Source organism: Emydura macquarii, unplaced genomic scaffold, assembly GCF_026122565.2.
Source record: "Emydura macquarii macquarii isolate MOO-44397 ecotype Brisbane River unplaced genomic scaffold, CSIRO-AGI_Emac_v2 contig_2473, whole genome shotgun sequence".
Classification (NCBI taxonomy): domain Eukaryota; kingdom Metazoa; phylum Chordata; order Testudines; family Chelidae; genus Emydura; species Emydura macquarii.
Window position 1 is genome coordinate 24,679,987 of NW_027132610.1, and position 21,601 is coordinate 24,701,587.

Here is a 21,601-nt window from a genome sequence, read left to right on the forward strand (position 1 = left end):
AGTCCCATAAGCCATATTTAGGCATTGAACGAAACAAAAGTGGCTAATTTTCAGAGGTGCATCCCAACTCACAAATCCCATTACACAACTCTACCTCACAATGACTTCAATGAGATCTGTGAGCATTCAGCAATTCTGAAAAATAAGGTTATTTTTGTTTAGATGCCTATATGTGGCTTTATGAGACTAACTTATCCAGATGTGAAAAAATTACCAAAGTCAGTGGATTTGTATTAGCTAGCCAAAGATGACATTTTAAATTCAATGCAACACTGATGAAACATTAAGTTTGCGAATTTACTGGCACACACTCAGGAAATTCAGAGTTAAAGTTACCACAGAAATCTTAACACTACTTCCTATTGTACATACCTTGCAATAGGATTTTGTATCAGTATTTATGCCAATGTTGCCCACTCTTTTCAGTCTGAAGACCAAACCCTTTCAAGGTTAAAGGGTTACAATCAACACTTTGGGGTAGATAATCTGCCCCATTCCATGGCTTAAGTGGCACAAAAAAAGAGTGGAAAGCACCCACAAATGCTCTGCTTACTCTCTACACCTCCTTCCCCACAATTCCTGGTGCAGGGGACATTTCAGGAGCAGTGAAGAGAAGTGTGTGCTGCACACTGGTTATCTCCAGTTGATGGATGGTCTCTAAGGAGCTGTTGCGGGCTGGCACAAGGTATAGCAGCCACCTTGGCTGTCTGTGGAGGACACATCCTTTAGTAGGTACTCCCCTTAACAGGCAGAGCCAGTCTGTCTCCTCTCTTGCTGTTTTTGGAATTCCCATACCCAGTAGGGAAACAGGCAATGGAACAGCTAGAACTACTCTCCCCTCCTTCCCAATGAGGCAGCAGGTAGCCAGTGGGGTTGTTGCTAAACAGCTGCAGCATGCTCAGAGTAGGGATGTAAAAGGTTAACCACTCAAAGATTTAAACGTTTTAAACAGCTGATTACCTGTTTAAAGGGGGGGGGGGGGAGAGGCCGGGGGGGCGGGGGCAGAGGAAGCAGCAGCTGGGCAGATCTGGCTGGCAGGGAAGCGGGGGGGGGGGGGGGGGGTGTTATTAGATGCAGCGGGGGTTGGCTCCTGGCAAGTGGCAGGGAGCCCAGTGCGGGGAGATGGAGGTGAGCCATATCTGGGCTTGGCTCAGCTCAGCTCCCAGCAAATGAGAACTGCCCAGCACACTCGCACTCCTCCCTCCCGTTTAAACTTTCTATTTTTAGAACATTTAAACAGATTTTAAATAAAACTAATTTTTACATCCCTAGCTCAGAGTGCTCCCAACTCATATCAGTAGTGACACAGCTGATTCAAACACTTCAGTTTAAACTGTGCAGGACCTAGTTCAGGGAACATATTTTCAAGCCATAATTTGGACACAAGTAATACAGACAATTTTATAAACATCTTGCCAAATATTTTATAAACATTCATTAGTTACACAGGATTATACTATATTTTACACTAATTGTAGTAAGTCAGACTACACAGGCATATTGCCCTAAGAGAGATTCCCAGCATAGAGGCCAATTAAGGAATATTTGAAATCCGTGATTGTCACATAATTGCACCTATTCAGAACCTGAGCATTTTAAAGTTTTTAAAAGAACTAATGCATGAATTTTAACTGAACACTGAATATTTTTGTATGATAATCCAAAGGCATTGATGCATTTAAAAAGAAGCCACAATCTGATGCTCCAAGCATGAAACCAACATATTTTGTACACACAGGGCATTGAATGTCTTACTTGGAGGACTAAGTAGAGATGACTGGATTACTAGTTTTGACCTACTACATACATATTAGTGCCCAATCTTTGTGATATATCTGTGAACGGCCCTCTAATAGTAACGAATGCTCATTCATTCTAAATTTATTTCCATTCCATATCAAAGTAGTATCATGCAACAGGAATGACACTAACATTTCACTTTGTCAAAGTAACTTATTGACAAAATACCAAATTATAGATCTGATGTTAATAAATTTACCTATAAAGCAATTATTTAAAGTCTCCATATTCCCCTCATTTTGGTATCATTTAAAAAGTCAGCAGAGATTTATGGTTTAGGGCAAGATGGGTAAGAAGAGAAAAAATTATTTACCTTTGATTTCTTCTATGACAAGCTTGTCACATATTTGCTTCTCATATGTTTCTATATGTTCTAAAGACTCTTGAAATAGATCTGCCTCTCTCATCACTTGGTTCTGGTATAGTATCAGTTCACTATATTCATAGTCTATTTTATTAGGAGGAATCTGTAAAAGAGAGGTTAATTAACATGTACCATACCACTTGTGACTAGGCTGTGTGAAATTTTACATAGGGCACTGTAAGTTTCAGTCAGCAGATGACACCAAGTTGTAGATTTCACAATGTATTTAAAATGTAATTTCCATAAATATTTAATTAAAAGGAAATCAACTGAAGCTAAAGATGGTGACTGGATGCCCACCATTGTAGAGGCAGTAGTGTACAGGAAACAAACAAAAAACCCACATGTTCTCCTCTCTCTCTCCACCACTCCTTGTCAAGCAGTGGAAGACTTAATTCACGGTGTTCTAGAAATTCGCAGGTGGCAGGCTATTCCCTTGAGAACCACTAGTACCTAAACTGCAGGATACATGGCAACTTGACTATAGGCTACAGTGAAACTGAATCACCCACTCTGTAGCAGCAGATGCTCAGTCAGAGAGATTCCCTTTCAATAAGAACTTTCTTCAAATCTAATTCAGAAGCAATGAAATATCATCTAACATTCATTAAGATCCTTTTATGTTGGAAGATCACAATGCTCTTGAATTATATACCCAAACCATGTTAGCCACTAGTGAAATGCAAGAACCTTAGAAGTGGAACACAGCAACTGTTGAACATCGCTCAGTACACAACCATTTAAAGCAGGAAGAAAAATGTTGTCTTCAGTTGAAACTGCAGGTGGAACTTTAGATAAATATAGAAATCACAGAAATGTAGGACTGAAAGGGACCCATAGGTCAGCAAGTCTAGTCCCCTGCATTGAGGCCTGACTAAGTATTATCTAGACCAGGGTTGTCAAACTCGCTCAAAGTGACGGGCCGAAATCACAGAACCTCTACTTTGAAGGGGCCATACAATGCTCTCCGCCGAATATTTCAGGCACTCTGCCCATTTTCGGCGGTGCAGCATCAGTAGCTTTCAGCGCTGCCCTTTCGCTGTGGGGACACTGACATTACCACTTTAAGAGATTTCTAGGCGGGATACCCGCCGCCGAAAAACTGAAGAAGAGTTCCCCTTTTCGGTGGGAGGGTGCTGGAGCGAAGGGTATTGCCGCTTTAAGACGCTGGCCTCACAAATCTCTTAAAGTGGCAATGCAGACTTTCGGCGGCTCCACTACTTACTTTCGGCGGCCGGGGTCAAAGAGGTTCGCGGGCCACATAAAAAAGGTTCGCGGGCCAAATGCGGACCGCGGGCCGTGTGTTTGACACCCCTGATCTAGACCATCCCTGACAGGCGTTTGATTAACCTGTTCTTAAAAACCTCCAATGAAGAAGATTCCATAAGCTCCATAGGTAATTTGTTCTCATGCTTAACTACCCTTACAGTTAGGAAGGCTTTTCCGTAATCTCTAACCTAAATCTCTCTTGCTGCAATTTAAACCATTATTTCCTGTCCTCAATGGTTGAGAACAATTTATCACCATCCTCTTTATAACAACCTCTTACATACTTGAAAGACTAATCACATCCTCCCCCCAGTCTTCTCTTCTCCTGACTCAAAGTTCTCAAACCCAATTTTTTCCAATCTTTCCTCATAGGTCATGTTTTCTAGACCTTTAATAATTTTTGTTACTCTCCTCTGGACTTTCTCCAATTTGTCTACATCTTTCCCAAAGTGTGGTGTCCAGAACTGGAAAAAAAACTCCAGCTGAGTCCATATCACTGCAGAGTAGAAAGGAAGAATTACTCTTCAAGTCTCGCTTACAACACCCGTTAATACATCTCAGAATGATGCTCGGTTTTTTTGCGACAGTATTACACGGTTGAATCATATTTGGTTGTGGTTCAGATCTTTTACTGCACTACTTCTTCCTAGGCAGTCATTTCCCATTTTGTATTTGTGCAATCGATTATTCCACCTTAAGCATAGTACTTTGAATTTGTCCTTATTGAATTTCAGCCTATTTATTTCAGACCATTTCTCCATTTCAACACCATCTAACCCTGTCATCCAAAGCACGTGCAACCCTTCCCAGCGTGCAATCATCCACAAGCTTTACAAGTGTACTCTCTATGCCATTACCTAAATCATTTATAAAGATATTGATTAGAGCTAGACACAAGACAGATTCCTGAAGGACCCCACTCAATATGCCCTTACAGCTCAATTGTGAATCATTGATAAACTACTCTGAGTACTGTCTTCCAACCAGTTGTGCACCCACCTGACACGTTATTCATCTGGGCTTTATTTCTCTAGTTTGCTTATGAGAAGGTCATGTAAGACAGTATCAAAAGCGTTAATTAAAAGTCAAGATATCTTCCTATCCACAAGGCTTCTTACTCCTGTCTAAGAAGTATATTAGGTTGGTTTGATATCATTTGTTCTTGACAAATCCATGTTGACCGTTACTTATCACCTTACTTTTTTCTAGGTGCTTACAAATTGATTGATTATTTGCTCCATTATCTTTCTGATAAGCTGATAAGATGACTGATCTATAATTCCTTTGGTTGCCCTTATTCCCCTTTTTATAGATAGGTACTATATTTTCCCTGTTCCAGTCCTCCAGTATTTCTTCCGTTCTCCACGAGTTCTCAAAGATAATTGCTAATGGAACAGAAATCTTTTCAGCCAGTTACTGAAGTATTCTAGGATGTATGTCATCAGGCCCTGCCAGTTTGAAGAATCTAACTTGTCCAAGTAAATCTTAACTCCCCCCCCCCATTTTAGCCTCAGATCATATCCCACTGTTGTTCACTATGTTAGTTGTCTAATCATTGCTAATTTTAATGGAGGACAACCCCTCCTCCCCCCGCGCAAAAGGCATTTAACACTTTGGCCATTGCTGCATTCTCAGTTGTCTCTCTCCTCATTGAATAATGGGCCTACACGGACCTTTCCTTTTGCTTCCCATGTATTTGTAAAATGTTTTCTTGTTAACTTTTCTGTCCCTAGCTAGTTTAATCTTCTCTTTTGCCTTTCTAATTTTGAATGTGAGGCCTGGTCTACACTAGAGAATTTTGGTGTATATACTGCAATGACCCTTTTGTCAACAAAACTGCCATGTTTTGTCTACAAAATAAGACCACCTCGACAAGAGGTGTAGAGCCTTTTTCCGACAATGTTTTCGTGACAAAATGGCAGCGTAGACACTGCTGTATGTTTCTGTCACAGTAATTGACCTTCAGAAATGTCCCACAATTCCAATCCTGGCCACTCGGGACATCCGTTTGCACTCCGCTACTCTGGGGCCATGCACCCTTCCCCACCTGGAAAGTTGCGAGAAGTTTTGAAATTTTTATTCCACTTCCTGCTTGGTCGGCATGGAGAGCTTGCATCTCATCTTCCTAGCTGACCATGGCGGCTCCACGCAGCAAACACTCTCCCACTTGGAGCACATAAGAACTGCTGGAACTGATCAGGGGGAGTCTGCTGTGCAGTCCCAGCTCCACTCTAGCCGAAGGAACTCTGATACCTACAGCCAGATTTCTTGTGCCATGGCAGAGAAGGGCTGTTAGTGGGGGACAATGCAGTGCCAAGCCAAAAATCAAGGAGCTGTGGCAGACCTACCACAAGACCAGGGAGGCAAACTGTCACTCCGGTGCGAAGCCAATGAGCTGCCACTTCTACAAAGAGCTGGAATCCATCCTCAGCGGCGATCCCGCACTCATCCCCAAGATACCCTTAGATAGCTCCGCAGCCCTGGGACCACCAGATACTGGACTGAACCTTGACGAAGAGGTCATAGACAAGGAAGTGGAGCTGGAGGATGACCCAGAGCTGGGGAACAGTTTGGTTGCTGAGGTTGGGAGTCAGGAGATATTCTCGATCCCAGAAGGCTACAGCCAGCCCCAACCCTTCAGCTCAGGTGCTCAGGATGCAGGACGGGAGCTCTAGTAAGTTTGGAAGCTGATGCTGCTTATGTACTGGAGACATGGGGGTCCTTAGCTTGGCTACAACACACAGGTACTTGAAGGGATAGAAATTCACAGGAGTAGCTGGGTTTGCATGTGCTTTCCCGTTCCCTTGCATCTAGGCAGTATGGCTGAGAAGCACGTTAATGTACGTTGAGATTTCATGGGTATCTTCTGATGTGACCTCTTGGACACTTAGTTGGAGGTACTCCCCGATTCTCTAACTCAGATTCATGGGCAGAGCAGCTGTGTTTTTGTCCCCAATGAAGGTCACTTTCTGACGCCAATTGGCAATCATTTGAGCAGACCAAAGCGGCACACAGTTTTGCAGCATAGGGACCTGGTTTGAAGCTGCTTGCATGGAGGAGATGCATCCTAGCATTCTTGCTGACTCTAAGGAGCTAGATACCTGCTTCTGTGGCCCCTGCCTGTGGAGAACGGTGGCACTGTGGAGAATGGTGAAATTTGTTTTCCCTGTGTACCTGCATTTATGCCCCAAGCAAGCACCCATCCAGAACCTAGACCTACTTGAAGCACCCCTTCACGCAGCGATTGCCACATACTTCTCCACCAAGAGGGCAGCTCTCATTCTGGTGTGTCTACGCCGCAGGGCAGGAGCCAACTCTGCACAGAGTTCCATGAAAATGGCTTTGCACATTCGAAAGTTCTGTAGCCACTGTTTGTCATCTCAGACCAGCATAAGGATGCAATCCCACCACTCAGTGCTTGTCTCACATGCCCAGAAGCGGTAGTTCACCATGTGCAGATGCTCCATGAATGACAACAGTAATGTGGTACTGTTTGTCTGCATGTCACTCAGCAGGTCAGACTCCTCTGATTCCTGTTCCAATTTGGAGCTCATGATGTACTACACGACCACTCGCGATACATTCAGAACGCTGAAAGCAACAGTGGAGAGTAGCGCGGGATCCATCTTTTCAGATAGAGATGGCGTAAACCGCAGTGAAGCCACTGGAAAAAAAAAAATGGCGCGAGTCATTGCCAGCAATGCAATGAATGATGGCATGGAAACACAATGCACTATGGGACAATGAACCAGCAACCATGCTGCTTCATGCTTCTCTCTCCATCCCAGAATTTCTAGCCGCAGACGCTGCCAAGTTGCAAGATGGGATAGTTGCCCACGATGCACTGCTCTCACTGTCGATACTTCAGCACCAAATGTGGATGCATTTTTGCGACAAAATGAGTGTTGTGTGGACAGACGCGAGCACTGTAATTATAGCACTTTATCATCAAAAAACCTACCACCATTGACTAAACTTTCTAGTGTAGACAAGGCCTAACTGTTGATCTTCAAAGCAGATTCAGAACGAAATTTAGTGGAGAAAGAGCAGATGTCAAAGGAAAAAGCTGAATTTGCTAAATGTGCCAGTTTGTCCTTTTTTCTCCCCTATTCTGTTGCCTGTCCTATTTCCCTCTGACTAATCAACACTTGTAAGTCAAACTAGTCACAAAATATAATTAACTAGCTATAATATTTCTGTTTCCTAAACAATGTTTCACCATTATTTTTTAAAAGAGCCAAGAAAATTAAATACAAAACCTGAATTAGTGAACTTGGTGAGGTTAACGTTATCAAGGAGGTGTCTGGTAGCAACTTCATAGTTAGGGTTTGTCTTTTAAAACTAGTCTTAAAATGAGGCATAAATTGCTGTTTTTCTTTCATCAACGTGAAGTTTTAGTGTTAGTGTTCATGCCTTTGGAATTTTCGGTGCAGTTTTTGTGGTTACATTTTTAGTAAGTATTTGAAAAATACTGAGCAGTTCAACTTTTCATTTTTGACTGATATCTTTCAAAAAACATTGTATCTAAATAAAATGTGGTAAAGAAATGTATCTTGAGTAGATCTTGTTGAAAGTGTAGCTCTTTGGGAAAAATAATGGTTTCAAGGTCATTTTTGGACATTTGTAATAGCTGAAGGTTTATGACACAAAAACTTACTGACATAGAAAATGTGCATAAACTTGTGCCATCTACAAGCAGCTGCTGGCACATAAGCATTTATGAAATGTCCTCTATCAGCAGCTGCACTTCTGCCCCTCCACAGGTGTCCCCCACTCTGGTCCAATTCCTAATCCCCTGGTTAAGCATTAAAAAACCTAGGAAATTAATATACAAAAAATTATAATGAAACTGTTAGGTTGCTATACACATAAACACACCTGAACAGACCCACAAGAGCTTCTAAATGAAAAGTTAAGCCATTTAAGAATACTATCCTTCCATCCAGATTCATCATTTACCATTACTACCATACACGACAGACAATGGAGGACATCCCTAATTCTTCTTTCCCTAGATGCCAGCCTTCTATCATCTCATTTACCAAAACTACCCTCCAAAACAACACAGCCATGGCCAAACATCCACAGCTAATAGTGTTGAAAGAAAGCAGTCTACAAAGCGGTGTGTGGAGAAGACTCTGCTGCACTGGAGAGCACAGAGTTAAGGCTGCAGATCATCCATAGTATGCAGAAGTTGCAATAAGGTAACAACATGCAAATGTGGGTGAAAGTCAAGACAGTACTATTGTTCGGCCACTTAACTTTTAATTTCCTTGTTTCTGTGGCTTTGTGACAGGTATGTTATGTAGGCAGCAATCATAAGTAAGTGCTTCACAAGTAAATTTAATACATCAACTTATTGCTAGTCATGTATATAATGAAATACCTCACAAGTATATGTTTGTCAGAACTGAGATTCTAAAATATGCCAGAAAATGTAATGTCAATAGCCACCAACAAGAATACACAAATTTTAAGGGCAACAGAATATTTATATACTATTAACTGTGTATTCCATGTTTTAATGCTAACTTTTTATATTATATTGTTCTTGTCACATAATTAGTACAAGGGTTATATTTGTAACTGGTGTAACTTTAATTGTACATTAGAGTTATGGTTAATTTCCTAACATGAGATTCAAGCTACATAACTGTAACTGTTGTTCTTTGAGATGTGTTGCACATGTCCATTTCCCTGCAAGCGTGCACACTCTTCGTGCACAGCTGGAGATTTTTCCAGCAGCAGTACCCACAGGAGCAGCATGAATGCCCACTGGTGCCTTGTGCCACTGCATGCAGGTATAAAGGTCCCTACTGTCCCCAACCCCTCTCAGTTCCTTCCAACTGGGGAGACTCCAATAGAGAAAAGAAAGATGGTGGGTCGTGAATGGACACGTGGAACATATCTTGAAGAACAATGAAATTAATATGCAGCAAGTTTAAAATAAACAAAAGGAAGTATTTCAATCACACAATGCACAGTCACAATCTGTGGAATGCTTTGCCAGAGGATGTTGTGAAGTTCAAGACTGTAACAGAGTTCATTAAAGAACTAGATAAGTTAATGAAGGATAGGTCCATCAATGCCATGCAAAACCATGCTCTGAAGAGACCATGGCCGGTGCCACAGCAACCAGCACATTGAAGAGGCTGTCTGTGGGCTCCATAAGCTCCTCAGCCTCTAGGCCCAAATTGGAAGCAACCCTTTTAAGGGGTTCCTTGTGGGCTGGAAAGTCATTCGGCTGGACTGGGGAAACTGTGCCAGGCTGGTGACCACCTCCTCCGGGGAGAATGAGGATAACACTAGCAATGGGGAAGGGGGTGGCATTTCCTCCTTATGTAGTGGGGCTACCCGTCACCTGTCTTCTGGTCAGGTGCCGGGGTCGGAAACCAAATATTGACCCTGCATCGGGGCAGTCGATGCCATGGACCACTTCTCATAGGACTGGCATGAGACGGGGCTTAGTACCACAGGGATCCCTCATGGATTCCTGTATGGCCACTGGACTAGCCATTGTCCCTGAGGTCAGGTTGCCAACAGTGGACCTGTACCAAATACTTGTATACCTGATAGTCGGTGCTCTAGGAATTGGGGGCTGGGTTCCCCTTCCTAGTCTGAGGAGGGTTCCCTTGGGGACCAAGGTGGAGCAGACCATGCTTCCACCTGGTTACAATGCCTACCAGGGAACAGTGCTGAAAGGAGGCAGATCGGTGCTGGCCTTCCTAGGAGCAGAGTTGCTCTGGTGAGATGCGCCATTCACCACACTACTGGTGCTGTGTCGGGGAATGGGGCACTGGGGATTGGTACCAGGAGTCCTATGCCCGTTGCCACATCATCGGCGACCAATGTCAAGAAAATGAAGACCAGTATTGGGGTGACCAAGATCAGCAATGTCCTGCCGGAGACATGCAGCTCGGAGCTGGGGACTAGGAGCATGCTGTCGGAGACCGATGCCATGAAGGAGAAGACCATCGCCGACTGGGGCTTGGACTCGGGAGCGGCGCCTGTTGAGTGTCCACTGTGGTGGTCCCATCGTGGGTTTTCCCTGGAGACAAAAGCCTTCACTTACTCTAGCGCTGAGGAAAGGTCCCATGGAGTGGGGGGCACTGGTAGGGCCATAAGGCCCCTGACTGCCTGAAAGGCCTCCAGCATCGATGTCACCACTAGCTAGAGGGGCTCCCTTCTGCTCCCAGGCATCGGAGATGGTTCCCTCAATGGGCTTGAAGCCCTAGGAGGAGAAACTGTCTCCTGCTGCTGCAACACAGTCAATTGACCCAACAAGGGTCCTTTGCCCGACTCCGCCTTCTTGGGTGCGGGGGAATGACTTTTGTCTGCGCATTGCTTCTTCTACTGTTTCTTCGGTACTGGCAAAGTCAAATGGCACCAAGAAGGGCCCAGTGCCGGGGGTGCGCTCTGCACCAACACTGACATACTCGGAAACAAGTTGGAGCAGGATTATTCAGAGCCGGTCTAAGTGCCACCTGCATCAACAGGGCTTTCAGGCAAATGTTCCTATCTTTCTCAGTCCGTGGCCTGAAGCCCTTACAGATCTTGCACTTATCCCGTCTGTGCGTCTCCCCTAAACACTTTAAACAACTATCATGGGGATCGTTGAATGGGAAGGGCTTGTGGCAGACAGAACATGGCTTGAAGCTCAGGGAACGGGCATGCCCCATCCCAAGGTGAACGTCCCTAGCCAGATGAAAAATACCTAATTTTCTAACTATATACAAAAAACTAATTTACAGCAACTATAAGGCAACTAACAAAGCACTTGCAACCATAAGAGAGAGAGAGGGAGTTCCAGTAACCCCCACGGGCGGAAAGAAGGAACTGAGAAGGCACAGGGCTGGCAGTGCCGCACATGAGCACCAGGGCTCTAGAGCGCACCAGATACTAGGGACACCACTATGGCAAAAATCTCTGGTTGCCGTGCACATACCTAACATGGAATCAACATGAGCAAGCACTCGAAGAACAAGAAAACAGTCTACATTAGAAGCAAGAGGAAGACCAAGGATAGAGTAAGCCCATTACCCAAGGGGGGGTAGTGGGGGAACAAACAAAAACAGAAAATGTGGAAATGTCAGAAGTGCTAAATGACTTTGTTTCAGTTTTCACCAAAAAGGTTAGTAGCAACTGGACACCTAACATAGTGAATGCCAATGAAAACGAGGTAGGATCAGAGGATAAAAGAGAGAGAGAACAAGCTAAAAATTACTTAGACAAGTTAATTACTTCAACTTCACTAGGGCCTCCTGAAATACATCCTAGAATATTCAAGGAACTGACTGAGGAGATAACTGAGCCATTAGCGATTATCTTCTAAAAGTCATGGAAGACAGAAGATTACAGAGAACTGGAAAAGGGCAAACATCATGCTAATCTATAAAAAGGGGAATAAGGACAACCCGGGGATTACAGACCAGTCATCTTCACCAATTTATCATTATCATCACATCATTAACTTCAGTAACCGGAAAGATAATGGAGCAAATAATTAAGCAATCAATCTGCAAACACCTAGAAGATAATAAGGTGATAAATAATAGTCAGCATGGATTTGTCAAGAACAAATCATGTCAAACCAACCAGATAGCTTTCTTTGACACAGTAACAAGCCTTGTGAAGGGGGGGGGGAGGGGGAAGGAGGGAAGGAAGAGAGGTAGATGTGGTATATCTTGACTTTAATGAGGCTTTTAGATACCGTCGCACATGACTGTCTCATTAACAAGGTAGGGAAATATGACCTAGATGGAACTACTATAAGGTCAGTGTATAACTGGATGGAAAACCATTCCCAGAGAACAGTTATCAGCGGTTCACAGTCAAGGTGAAAGGGCATAGCAGTAAGGCATCTATGGGCTCAGGCCCTTCAAGCAGGGCAGAGCTAATATGCAGGCCTCCTGGCCTAAGGTGGAGCGTCTGCCACTCTAGGAGTGGGATTAGAAGCAGAGGATAAGGGGACCCAGGCCCACCCAACTCCAATGGGTCCCAGCCCAGGGCCCTAGCAGTGGCAGAGGGTTCCACCACTGGGTCAATGGGGATCCAGCCGCAACATGCTGATCTGTATGCAGGCAGCAACACAGCTGGACTGTAGTTGGCTGTCCCTGGGCTACTTCCTACCCTCCCTTCATGGAGTACCTGGGTCCCAGGGTTGTCCTCCGTCTCCCCAGTGTATACCACCAATGGAATCCCAGCAGCTCCTCAGCATCTGGCAGTTCTAGTATCTCAGGTTGATCCTTGGGACAGAAGAGTTCTCCTTCGGACTCCTAATCCAGTAGCAGGTAGGAGCGTGTGTCTCCCTCAGCAGCTCCAGCCCAAGTAAACCGCAAAGCCCACTTCCTGTCCCACCCCTCTGCTTCTGGCAGCGCACGTGTGGCTTTCCTGGCTTCCCCCACCCCCTCCCTGTCAATCTCAGAGGTAGACCACGCATCTTCACTACAAAAGACCCAAAACTAGATGGGTGGATATTATGCAAAAATTATTTGATTAGCTGTGGAATTTCTGAGCAACTGCTTCAAGACTGACTGGAATGAAGGAGGAGGACTCAAAGGGATGACCCCATGTCTATGGGACTATAGCCAGAAGAAAAATAATCCTTCAAATCATCCCACCAAAATTTCAGTAATGCTAATTATATCAAATTTCTTCTCAATGAGAATTTCTAATTCCTCCTGCTTGTTACCCAGACTCCTAACATTGTTATATAAGCAATTGAAAAAAGTCTTTTTTTCACATTCCTAGCACTAGAGGTGCAAGAAACTAGTTAGGTCATCTCATCCATTGCAGTGTCAGAGCAAAATATATATATTATATATATATTTTTTTTAATACATTTTCTAGAGTTTTGTTTAATCTAATGTGTTTAGCAACAAGATTCTCCAGCATTTCCTTTGACTAACTATATACCATCATTGGATGTCACCTCCCTAGACAACAAATGCCTCACAATGACAGCAAAGCTGCCTGCCTCAAGTATTTACAAGACAATGGACAACCATCAAATATCCATCCCAAACACATTGCCAAACTCATCCATTTTACCCATAAAAAATTTTATGTTCAACAAACAACTTTGTCCAAACCATGTCAACAGCCATGGGTATTAAAATAGCTCCTTAATACGCCAACCTCTTCGCAAGCTACACTGATGAAAAATTTCTGGACAAATATACCATGAAACCAATAATATATCAGAGATACATCAATGATATTTTCATCCTCTGGACAGACAACAAACTCCCTTGTAGATTTCAACCACAACTTCAACCACCACTACCGGTCCATTAAACTCTCTCTGGAACACTCCGACACTAGCATCAACTTCCTACATGATCAGTTTCAACAATGGAATCCTACAGACAACTAGACAAGAAACCCATGAATCACCACATATACCTTCATAGAACCAGTATCTCCCCAAATACAGCAAGAAACACAGCAAGATGGCAAGAAATCTGCTATTTGCAGCCAGGCACTCTACTACAGAATATGCCCCAAGGAGAAAGTCCAGGATATGCACCTTAAGAGACTCAAAACTGCTTTCGCCAAATAAAAACACTCCACCAGAGAAGTAGATCATGTCATGGAACAGGCCACCAAAATACGCCAGGAACCTGCTTCAATACAGAAATAAAACCCCCTCTGAATACACACTCCTTGTTGTCACTTACTACCCCACACTGGAATCCATATGAGGTATCTAACAACTACAATTCATCCCCAATGGGGACCCCATCCTGAAATAAATCTTTCCTAAACCCCCTCTTCTGGCTTTCAAACAACCCCCAACCTCTCGAAGCTCATCATCAGAAGCAAGCTCCCACAGACCAGGACATACCAACTCAAAGCAGCACCAGATCCTGCCAGAACAGATGCAAAATCTGCAGACATATCTCTGCTGCTAAAATGATCAACACCCCCTACAACAAACCTTTCAAGATCCATGGGTCATATACAAGTCTATTAACATGTGGTGTATGGCATCCAGTGCACTAAATGCTCTAATAGCAACTTATGCTCTCGAATGAACTCACACAGGAAAATGATAAAAGACAAAAACACCCTATCACCTGTGGGTGAACACTTTTCACAAAGCAATCATTCTCTATCTGACCTACCACTTCCTCAATGGAAACCTGCATAACACTTCCAAAAGAGAAGCCTGAGAGCTTTAATTCATAACTTTGCTAGACACTAAAAATCATGGACTGAATAGACACACTAGATTTATTGCTTATTACAACAATCTGTAACCCGCTGATAACCCCCACTCAGTTGCTTCCCTTCTATGACTGGAGGGCACTAATGGGCCACTTCACCTTGAATGATCCCTTGAAATGTTTGTTAACTACTTATGCTAAACTCAAACCTTGTATTTAGCAGTGACCCTGAGTTAGTTTACCAGACCTGAAGAAGAGCTCTGTGTAAGCTCGAAAATGTGTCAGTTGATTCAACAAAAGATATTACCTCATCCACCTTGTCTCTCTATTCCACAGCTTCATATATCTAGACTCCCTTAATCACTCATTCCACATGCAGTAAGTACTCCATCCCTAAACCCCAGAGAAGAAGGTAGCCCTGTATCTCTAGAACAAATAAAGTCCACAGTTGGGCAGTCACAGATGGAATTATCTGCTGAAATAGGTCCCAAGATGCTAAACGAAAAACAAAAAACTGTACAATAGCCATTTCCTCCATTCAATATGGTGTAGTTATTCAAATTCTGCTTATCTAAAGAGAATTATTAATTATTATGAAATAGTAGGTCTTACCTGCTGAGTTTTTCTAAACTCTTCCAGTAGTTTTAAGGCCATTTCATAATCTTTTAACAAGTGATATGCAATAGCATATCCAATCCATGAAGCCCGTTGCGTCGGACGCAGCTGAAGTAGTTGATACCTTGTCTCCTTTAATAAAAGGAATGTTACTTCAATGAAGACGTTCTAAAATATCTCACTGAATCACTGTGGTGCTACACTATCATTACTAATATTTCTAATCTTGTTTATTACTGGAAGTTTTACATTCTTAAAAAGCAAGATGCAATTCTAACAAAGTAAATGATGTACTACTGTCTATTTGAGTTACAGGAAAGTGGGAATTACACTAACCATAGCATTCATGGCATAAAGCCTAAAATCTATTTTAAGATCAAGATAAAAAAAGTTTCAAGAGCACTAATTCTAATTGACTTTCAATGATACTTAGGCTCTAAGTGGCTTTTGAAAATGAGAGACTCCTAAGTCACATAGGTACTTTTGAAAATTTTATTCAGTAGCTGCATGCCAAGGCAGAATTTGGATTTTACAATCAAGGAACACAAGGTAAGTTTCCCTTGCTGTGAGCAAAACAGACCCACGAGTGTGGGAACTACTAGGTTCTCACGCTCATATCATAACATCTCATTAATTTCCAATAGAAATAAGGCTAAAAGATTTTATGCAATTAATATTCTTGTAGTTCAAGTACTTACTAATAGCCTGAAAATTAGATTTAACCATGACTACTTTGTTAAAAAAGGTCTTGCAAGACTGTTTTCTGTAAAAGCTAGTTCAGCAGCTATAAAAGCATTTTAAATTATTAATGATCTTCCTTGTACCTTGTATTAAACTATGACTATTAGGCCAGTCAGAAAAGGGGGAAAGACTCCATTAAGGAGTTCTACAGGCTTCAGAGAAGAGCCCAGGAAACTTTGAAAAATTTCTCAGCAATTTCTATTGTTCCTACTGTCTACTGTTTTCTTTCTCCTATTGTTCCTGGTTTAAGACTCTCTCCTCCTAAAGAAGCACATAAATACAACTATCTATCCTCTAGAAGACAGAAACTTTGAAGAAAGTAATATTTTCTCAATGGACCCATCAAGCTACCATGTTTTACTGTTCGTTTTTGTTTAAACCAGTGTTTCTACCAGGCCAAATTATCAAAAAAGTCAGATTATATATAAACATGTTTTTACAAGAACTAAAAATAGAAACATTTCTACTTTAAATTCCAGTGAAAGTTTGTTTTTTTTAAAACCAATTTTCTTTCAGCACTTACAACCAAATCATCACCGCTCTGTGCTACTATGATAACATGAACATAAAACACAAGACTAGAAACTGTCTTTAACAAAACTAAAACTAGATATTTTCATTGCCAAGCTGAGAGAAAAGTAAAACAGCAAAGAACCAAGTCAGATTTGTTCTTCAGTTAAGAACTTTTTCAAAAATACAATTTTTAAACTGATAGTTTCCCTTTATTTTAATTCTAAACATCATACTTCTAATTTTTATGAAACATCCAAAGTATGTATTCTATACTTGTGCTGTCAAGCAATCCAGCTGGCTGCAACAAGATGAGATGAGACAATCTTGCATTATTTTTAATAATCATTTATTAAACGTATCAATAATTGATACCAAAAACACAGGCTACAAACTGACTGAGATAGTAAAGGTGGCCCTACAACTTAATAAAAAAAAGTTAGTACAAGGTTACAGATTTTACAGCACAATTAAGTCAAAGACATTTTTACCAGCTACATGATGCATACATACTGGAGAGTTCAGTTTACCATAAAAACTTTTATCCTATGGTTGAAAGCCTGGCAACTAAATAGGTAAGAATGCCTTAACCTGTGTCTATGGGCACGTAACCCATCCTAAGTACATTTGCAACCCAAATAAAAACTCCAGATATCCTGGTCTAGAGAAATAAGTATACAGCTGAAACTCAGGAACTCTTGAGTTTAGTCCAGCTTGCCATTTTCTCAATGTGTGGTTTTAAGCACTATCATCCCAGTCTCATTTTACAATTGGGAGAGAAGGCAGAATACCTATATCACCTTTCAGGTTTTCCTGAGTGTTTTCGTTTTCATACCTCCCCATTTCTTCCTTTGGCCTTCTCATCACTGATTCCACTCTTTCCTCCAGCAATTTTTACAGTGAGAGGAATTGACATGCTGGGATTAAAGATGAACACTGAACAGTCTCTTCTATTCACAATGCTATATGCAGGGGAGGTGGAAACATAGTATCTGCATTTAAATATAAAGTGCTTCCTAATATATTGCAGCCAGGAGTAATCATTAATTAATGTTTCAGAAGACCTGGGATTAGCCAATGAAAAATCAAGGGCAGCATCAGTACTTATGTGCAAAGGGGCTCTTCTGAACAGAAAAGAGAACAGGCCTATATACTACCTCAGTCCAGGATAGATCCAAAGGATGCGTGACTACAGGCCATTTTAAAAAAAATATCCCAATCATCTTAAAAAGGTGAGAAGGTAGGCATTAACCACAAGTTGAGGCAAACAGTTCATGTTCTTACAAGGCTTTGAAAATGTAAGTTGTTAATAGTATTGAGAAAAAAACATTTTCACACACACACACACACACACACACACACACACACCCACACACCCCCCCCCCCCCCTTGGTGAACAGCAGTTTGAAGTATGTTTGGCAATTGAGAAGCACAGATGGCTCTGTGAATCAGCTAATACAGAGTAATATTAGCATGTCTGGCATCCTCTTCATGCTCTCAATACATCAAGCGCACCACTGCTGTAGTTTCACTGTTCTCAGTCTTTCCTGGACAACAGCTCAAAATACTCTCTTAAGCTTACCAAAGTACAAAAACTAAAAAGTAGCAGTTTTAAAACATACAAATTTAAATAAAATACTTACTCTGTATCCTTCTAGATCTCTCATTTGGATCTGCAACAATGAAAGATCTCTTAGGATCTGTAGATTGTCTTTATCTAACTTGAGAGCATTTCTATAACATTTAATAGCTTCATCATATTTCTTGTCAGAACGCTGCAAGAGTCCGTACACATGCCAACCTAATACAAGTTAAGGAAGTGACAGGCATTCACATTTTTCTGAAGGTAATTTTAGTGTCTATGTTTATATTGACTAGGAAACTAGACTTTTCCCTCTAAGAGAATCTTCCATACCTTTTACGTTTGGTTACTCTTCTCAGTCTTCATGCTATACATTTTTACCTGGAATGCCCTCAAATTACCGTTAACCCTGTATAGAAAAAAATCATTATTTCATGGCCCTGTGTTAAAAGTTAAACTCTCTCATCCTTTCAGTTAGCATAGAATTATAGAAAACCAGAGAGACAGAAGAGATCTATTGGATCATTCACAAACCACCAAAACAATAAGGTAGAATTATTCCCTACAGGGGATAGTTTTAAGTGCCCCATTGTGGTTGGGTTTCCTCCACATCCCGTGTTTCACTACCATAAAACCTTACTCTAACTTCTCCCATATACAGCCCAAATTTTCCCTCTCAATTTCTATTATTCAGTTATGTCCTCTACCATCCAAACAATTCCTTTATTAGCATCATGCCTTGTGTTCAAAGTCTTTCCCAGGTGAAACAGGAAAGGGCACTTGAAGGAGAAATATGGAAAGTCCTCAGACTCAAGATCACTGACACAGCAAAGCTAGAAGAAATCTGAGATATTGCAATGCTGACAATCAGATAAAGACTATCAGCGGGAAAATGTTTTGGGTTTAAAATGTTTAAATACTTAGACATCTCCCATTGACCTGTACCCATTATTAGTCATCGGTCAACCAAATTATGTATTCTTAAATTATTTCCTTTGATCCATTTCTTGTCCTCCTTTATGGCCAGCAGGTTTATCTAGTGTGCATTGCTAACCTTGGCTGGAATGCTGAGGATGGGCAAGCCACTGTCCTGTACTTCTGAAGGAGACTCACAGGTCAGAAGGTTGTTTCCAGACACCAAGAAATGTGCAGTGAATTACACCAAAATCAAATAGCCAAATAACCCAAAGTTAACAGTTTTGCTAAAAATAGGAGATCATATCAAATCAAAACTGAATATAAAGTATATAATTAGTCTGGTAACAGCTATGTTAAATAAGGGAGAGTTATAGTTTATTCAGTGAGGAAATCTTCCAGCATGTGTGCGTCTCCAGCTGACAAAATCTTTGACTGTCAGAATTGCAGTATCTCAGATTTCTTTTAGCTTCTAGATCTTGAGTCTGAGGACTTCCCACTTTTCTCCCTCAAATGTCCCTTCCTCTTTTACTATGGGAAAGTCTTTGAACTCAAGGCATGATACTAATAACTGCCCTAAAAATACAAATATTTCATCTAGTGTGTCCTCTTCAGTCATTAACTTCACAATGCTAACAAGTAAAGAAACAGTTTGTTTGCCAAGGTCTATCTTGATTCTTTATAAACCTCAACTGCACACTGCTCATTGCTACTGACAAATTACCAATTCTCAACTATTTTGGTTTGCAGCTCAAAAATAGCTCAAAAGTTATCCCATGAACACCATATCCCACAACACTTTGTGGATGCAAAGTATTGTAGGATTGGGGTAGCAGTACCTTTCTTTAACCATTTTGTTGATTGTAGCTTGTGGAGGAGGAGGAGACTACTGCTTGTGAAGGAGTGGGAATTTTCTCTGAATTTTGGCTAATTTTCTTTGAGTGGGAAGCAACTACTCACCCCAAAAATATTAGCTGATCACTCAAAAAAAAAAAAAAAAAAAAAAAAAAAGAGAAAAAGATTGAAAAATACCTTAAAATGGTAGAATACAACTAAGTGTAAAAAATAAATACTACCTTAAAACTCAGATGCTTAAAAGGGTGGGTGAACAAGAACCTTGCCAGTACATAACTTGTAATTCTGTTTCTGTGGATAAGTAATTTCACATTCTCTGAAGATCTCATCTAATTAGGAATCTCAGCTCCTGAAGAAAGAAGTTCCATGGATGTCCCAAGGCAAAAAGAGTAAGGATGTTAATAGTATAAGACATCACACAGAAAACAGGCTTAATACATAGCCTGCAGAATGCATCCAAAATAGAAAAATTTAAAAAAATTTCTCCAGCTTAAGTAAGAGGCACACTGAAACAAAAACGGTGGGGGCTGAAGTGGCAGAGCAGAAAGCCTCCTATACTTCAGAAACAGGTTCTGTAGGACTGAGAATCTGAAGTGGGATTCTTGCCTGAAAGAAGAATCCAAGCAATACAGCACTTTGTAAAATGTATTGAGCAAAGACTACATGGCTGCTTTGAGTAAAATGGAAACCCCAGAGTTGAGCCACTGTGCCTCAGACTGAATGAGCACTGACATGGTCAAATTTTAAGCCAGTCAGATCATAAAAATGCAAAGTTCAACATGGTCCTTTTAGTAATCACATTCATCTAAGCAATCTGCTCTAAGCAGAACTCGAGGGAACAATTAAGATAAAGTATATTGAGAACAGCCTCACTGAATGAGTACACAGGTGTGGGAAGACAGTTGGCAGAACAGGCCAAATGGAACAACAATACAACCAGAGATACAAATCTTGGATAAGTCTATAGCTTCAACTTACTTTGTAAAACTTGGCATGAGGTAAACCAGACACTAGACCAGTGTTTCTTAACCTGGGGGTTTAGAGGGGTCGCAAGTGCAGAGCTGGTATTGGGGGTGGCAAGAAAGGCAATTGCCTGGAGCCACAGGGGCGCCATGAAACTAAGTTACATGCCTCAGCCCTGTGGGGGTGGGACTCAGGCTTCAGGGGTACAGTAGTTTGGAAAGGTTAAGAACCACTGCACTAGACCCAGAAGCTCACCCATTCTACAATGAAAAAAGTCAGTACCATGATGTAAGTGGGAATATAGTCACCTTTGACGTTCTCCACCAGAAGAAAATCTTATTCAATATTCCTTAATTCCGAGACCATTTATGAGGATATGTCACAGATCAACATAATCTGCAATTGTGGTGCTCTGCCAGGTACATGACTACCAGGAACATCATGTTACATAGGACAAAGTCCACTCTCACTCTTCCTGACACAGGAAGGGCAGTTATCACCTCCTGTTTATACAGGATACAATCCAATGGTTCTGATTCAAATGGACAATCTTTTGGGATATCAGGTCTCTGAAAGTCCTTAGTGAATATAGGACCACCTTTCACCTCTCCAACAATGATGATATTGCTACTACTCTTGAGAAGGCCAAGTTTTATAAGTATGGAATCCCTGAAGATGGGCTCCTCATTCAAAAAGTTAAATGCCTGCATACTAACTGCAGTTTGAGTGGTGGCATATGAAAGTCCAATTGGCATTGGTTGACAGGACTCCAGGTTTTTGCTGCCAGGCTACAGTTCAGGGACAGAAATCCCCTATAGG

The 21,601-nt window shown here is 41.6% G+C and overlaps 1 protein-coding gene across 8 annotated transcripts in view; it reads right to left on the reverse strand.

The window, feature by feature from the left end:
• The window catches only part of NAA16 (N-alpha-acetyltransferase 16, NatA auxiliary subunit), a 104,091-nt gene that overhangs the window by 54,630 nt on the left and 27,860 nt on the right, over nucleotides 1-21,601 (reverse strand). For 6 of the 8 annotated variants that reach the window (XM_067563178.1, XM_067563179.1, XM_067563177.1 and 3 more), the window contains 3 exons: nucleotides 18,111-18,268; nucleotides 15,214-15,348; nucleotides 2,114-2,267 (listed from right to left, as the gene is read on the reverse strand). In XM_067563178.1, coding sequence (XP_067419279.1) covers nucleotides 2,114-2,267; nucleotides 15,214-15,348; nucleotides 18,111-18,268 — 447 coding nt within the window. Of the gene's footprint in view, nucleotides 1-2,113; nucleotides 2,268-15,213; nucleotides 15,349-18,110; nucleotides 18,269-18,382; nucleotides 19,137-21,601 lie in introns of those variants that run through there. The other 2 variants (XM_067563180.1, XM_067563181.1) reach the window with 2 other exon arrangements.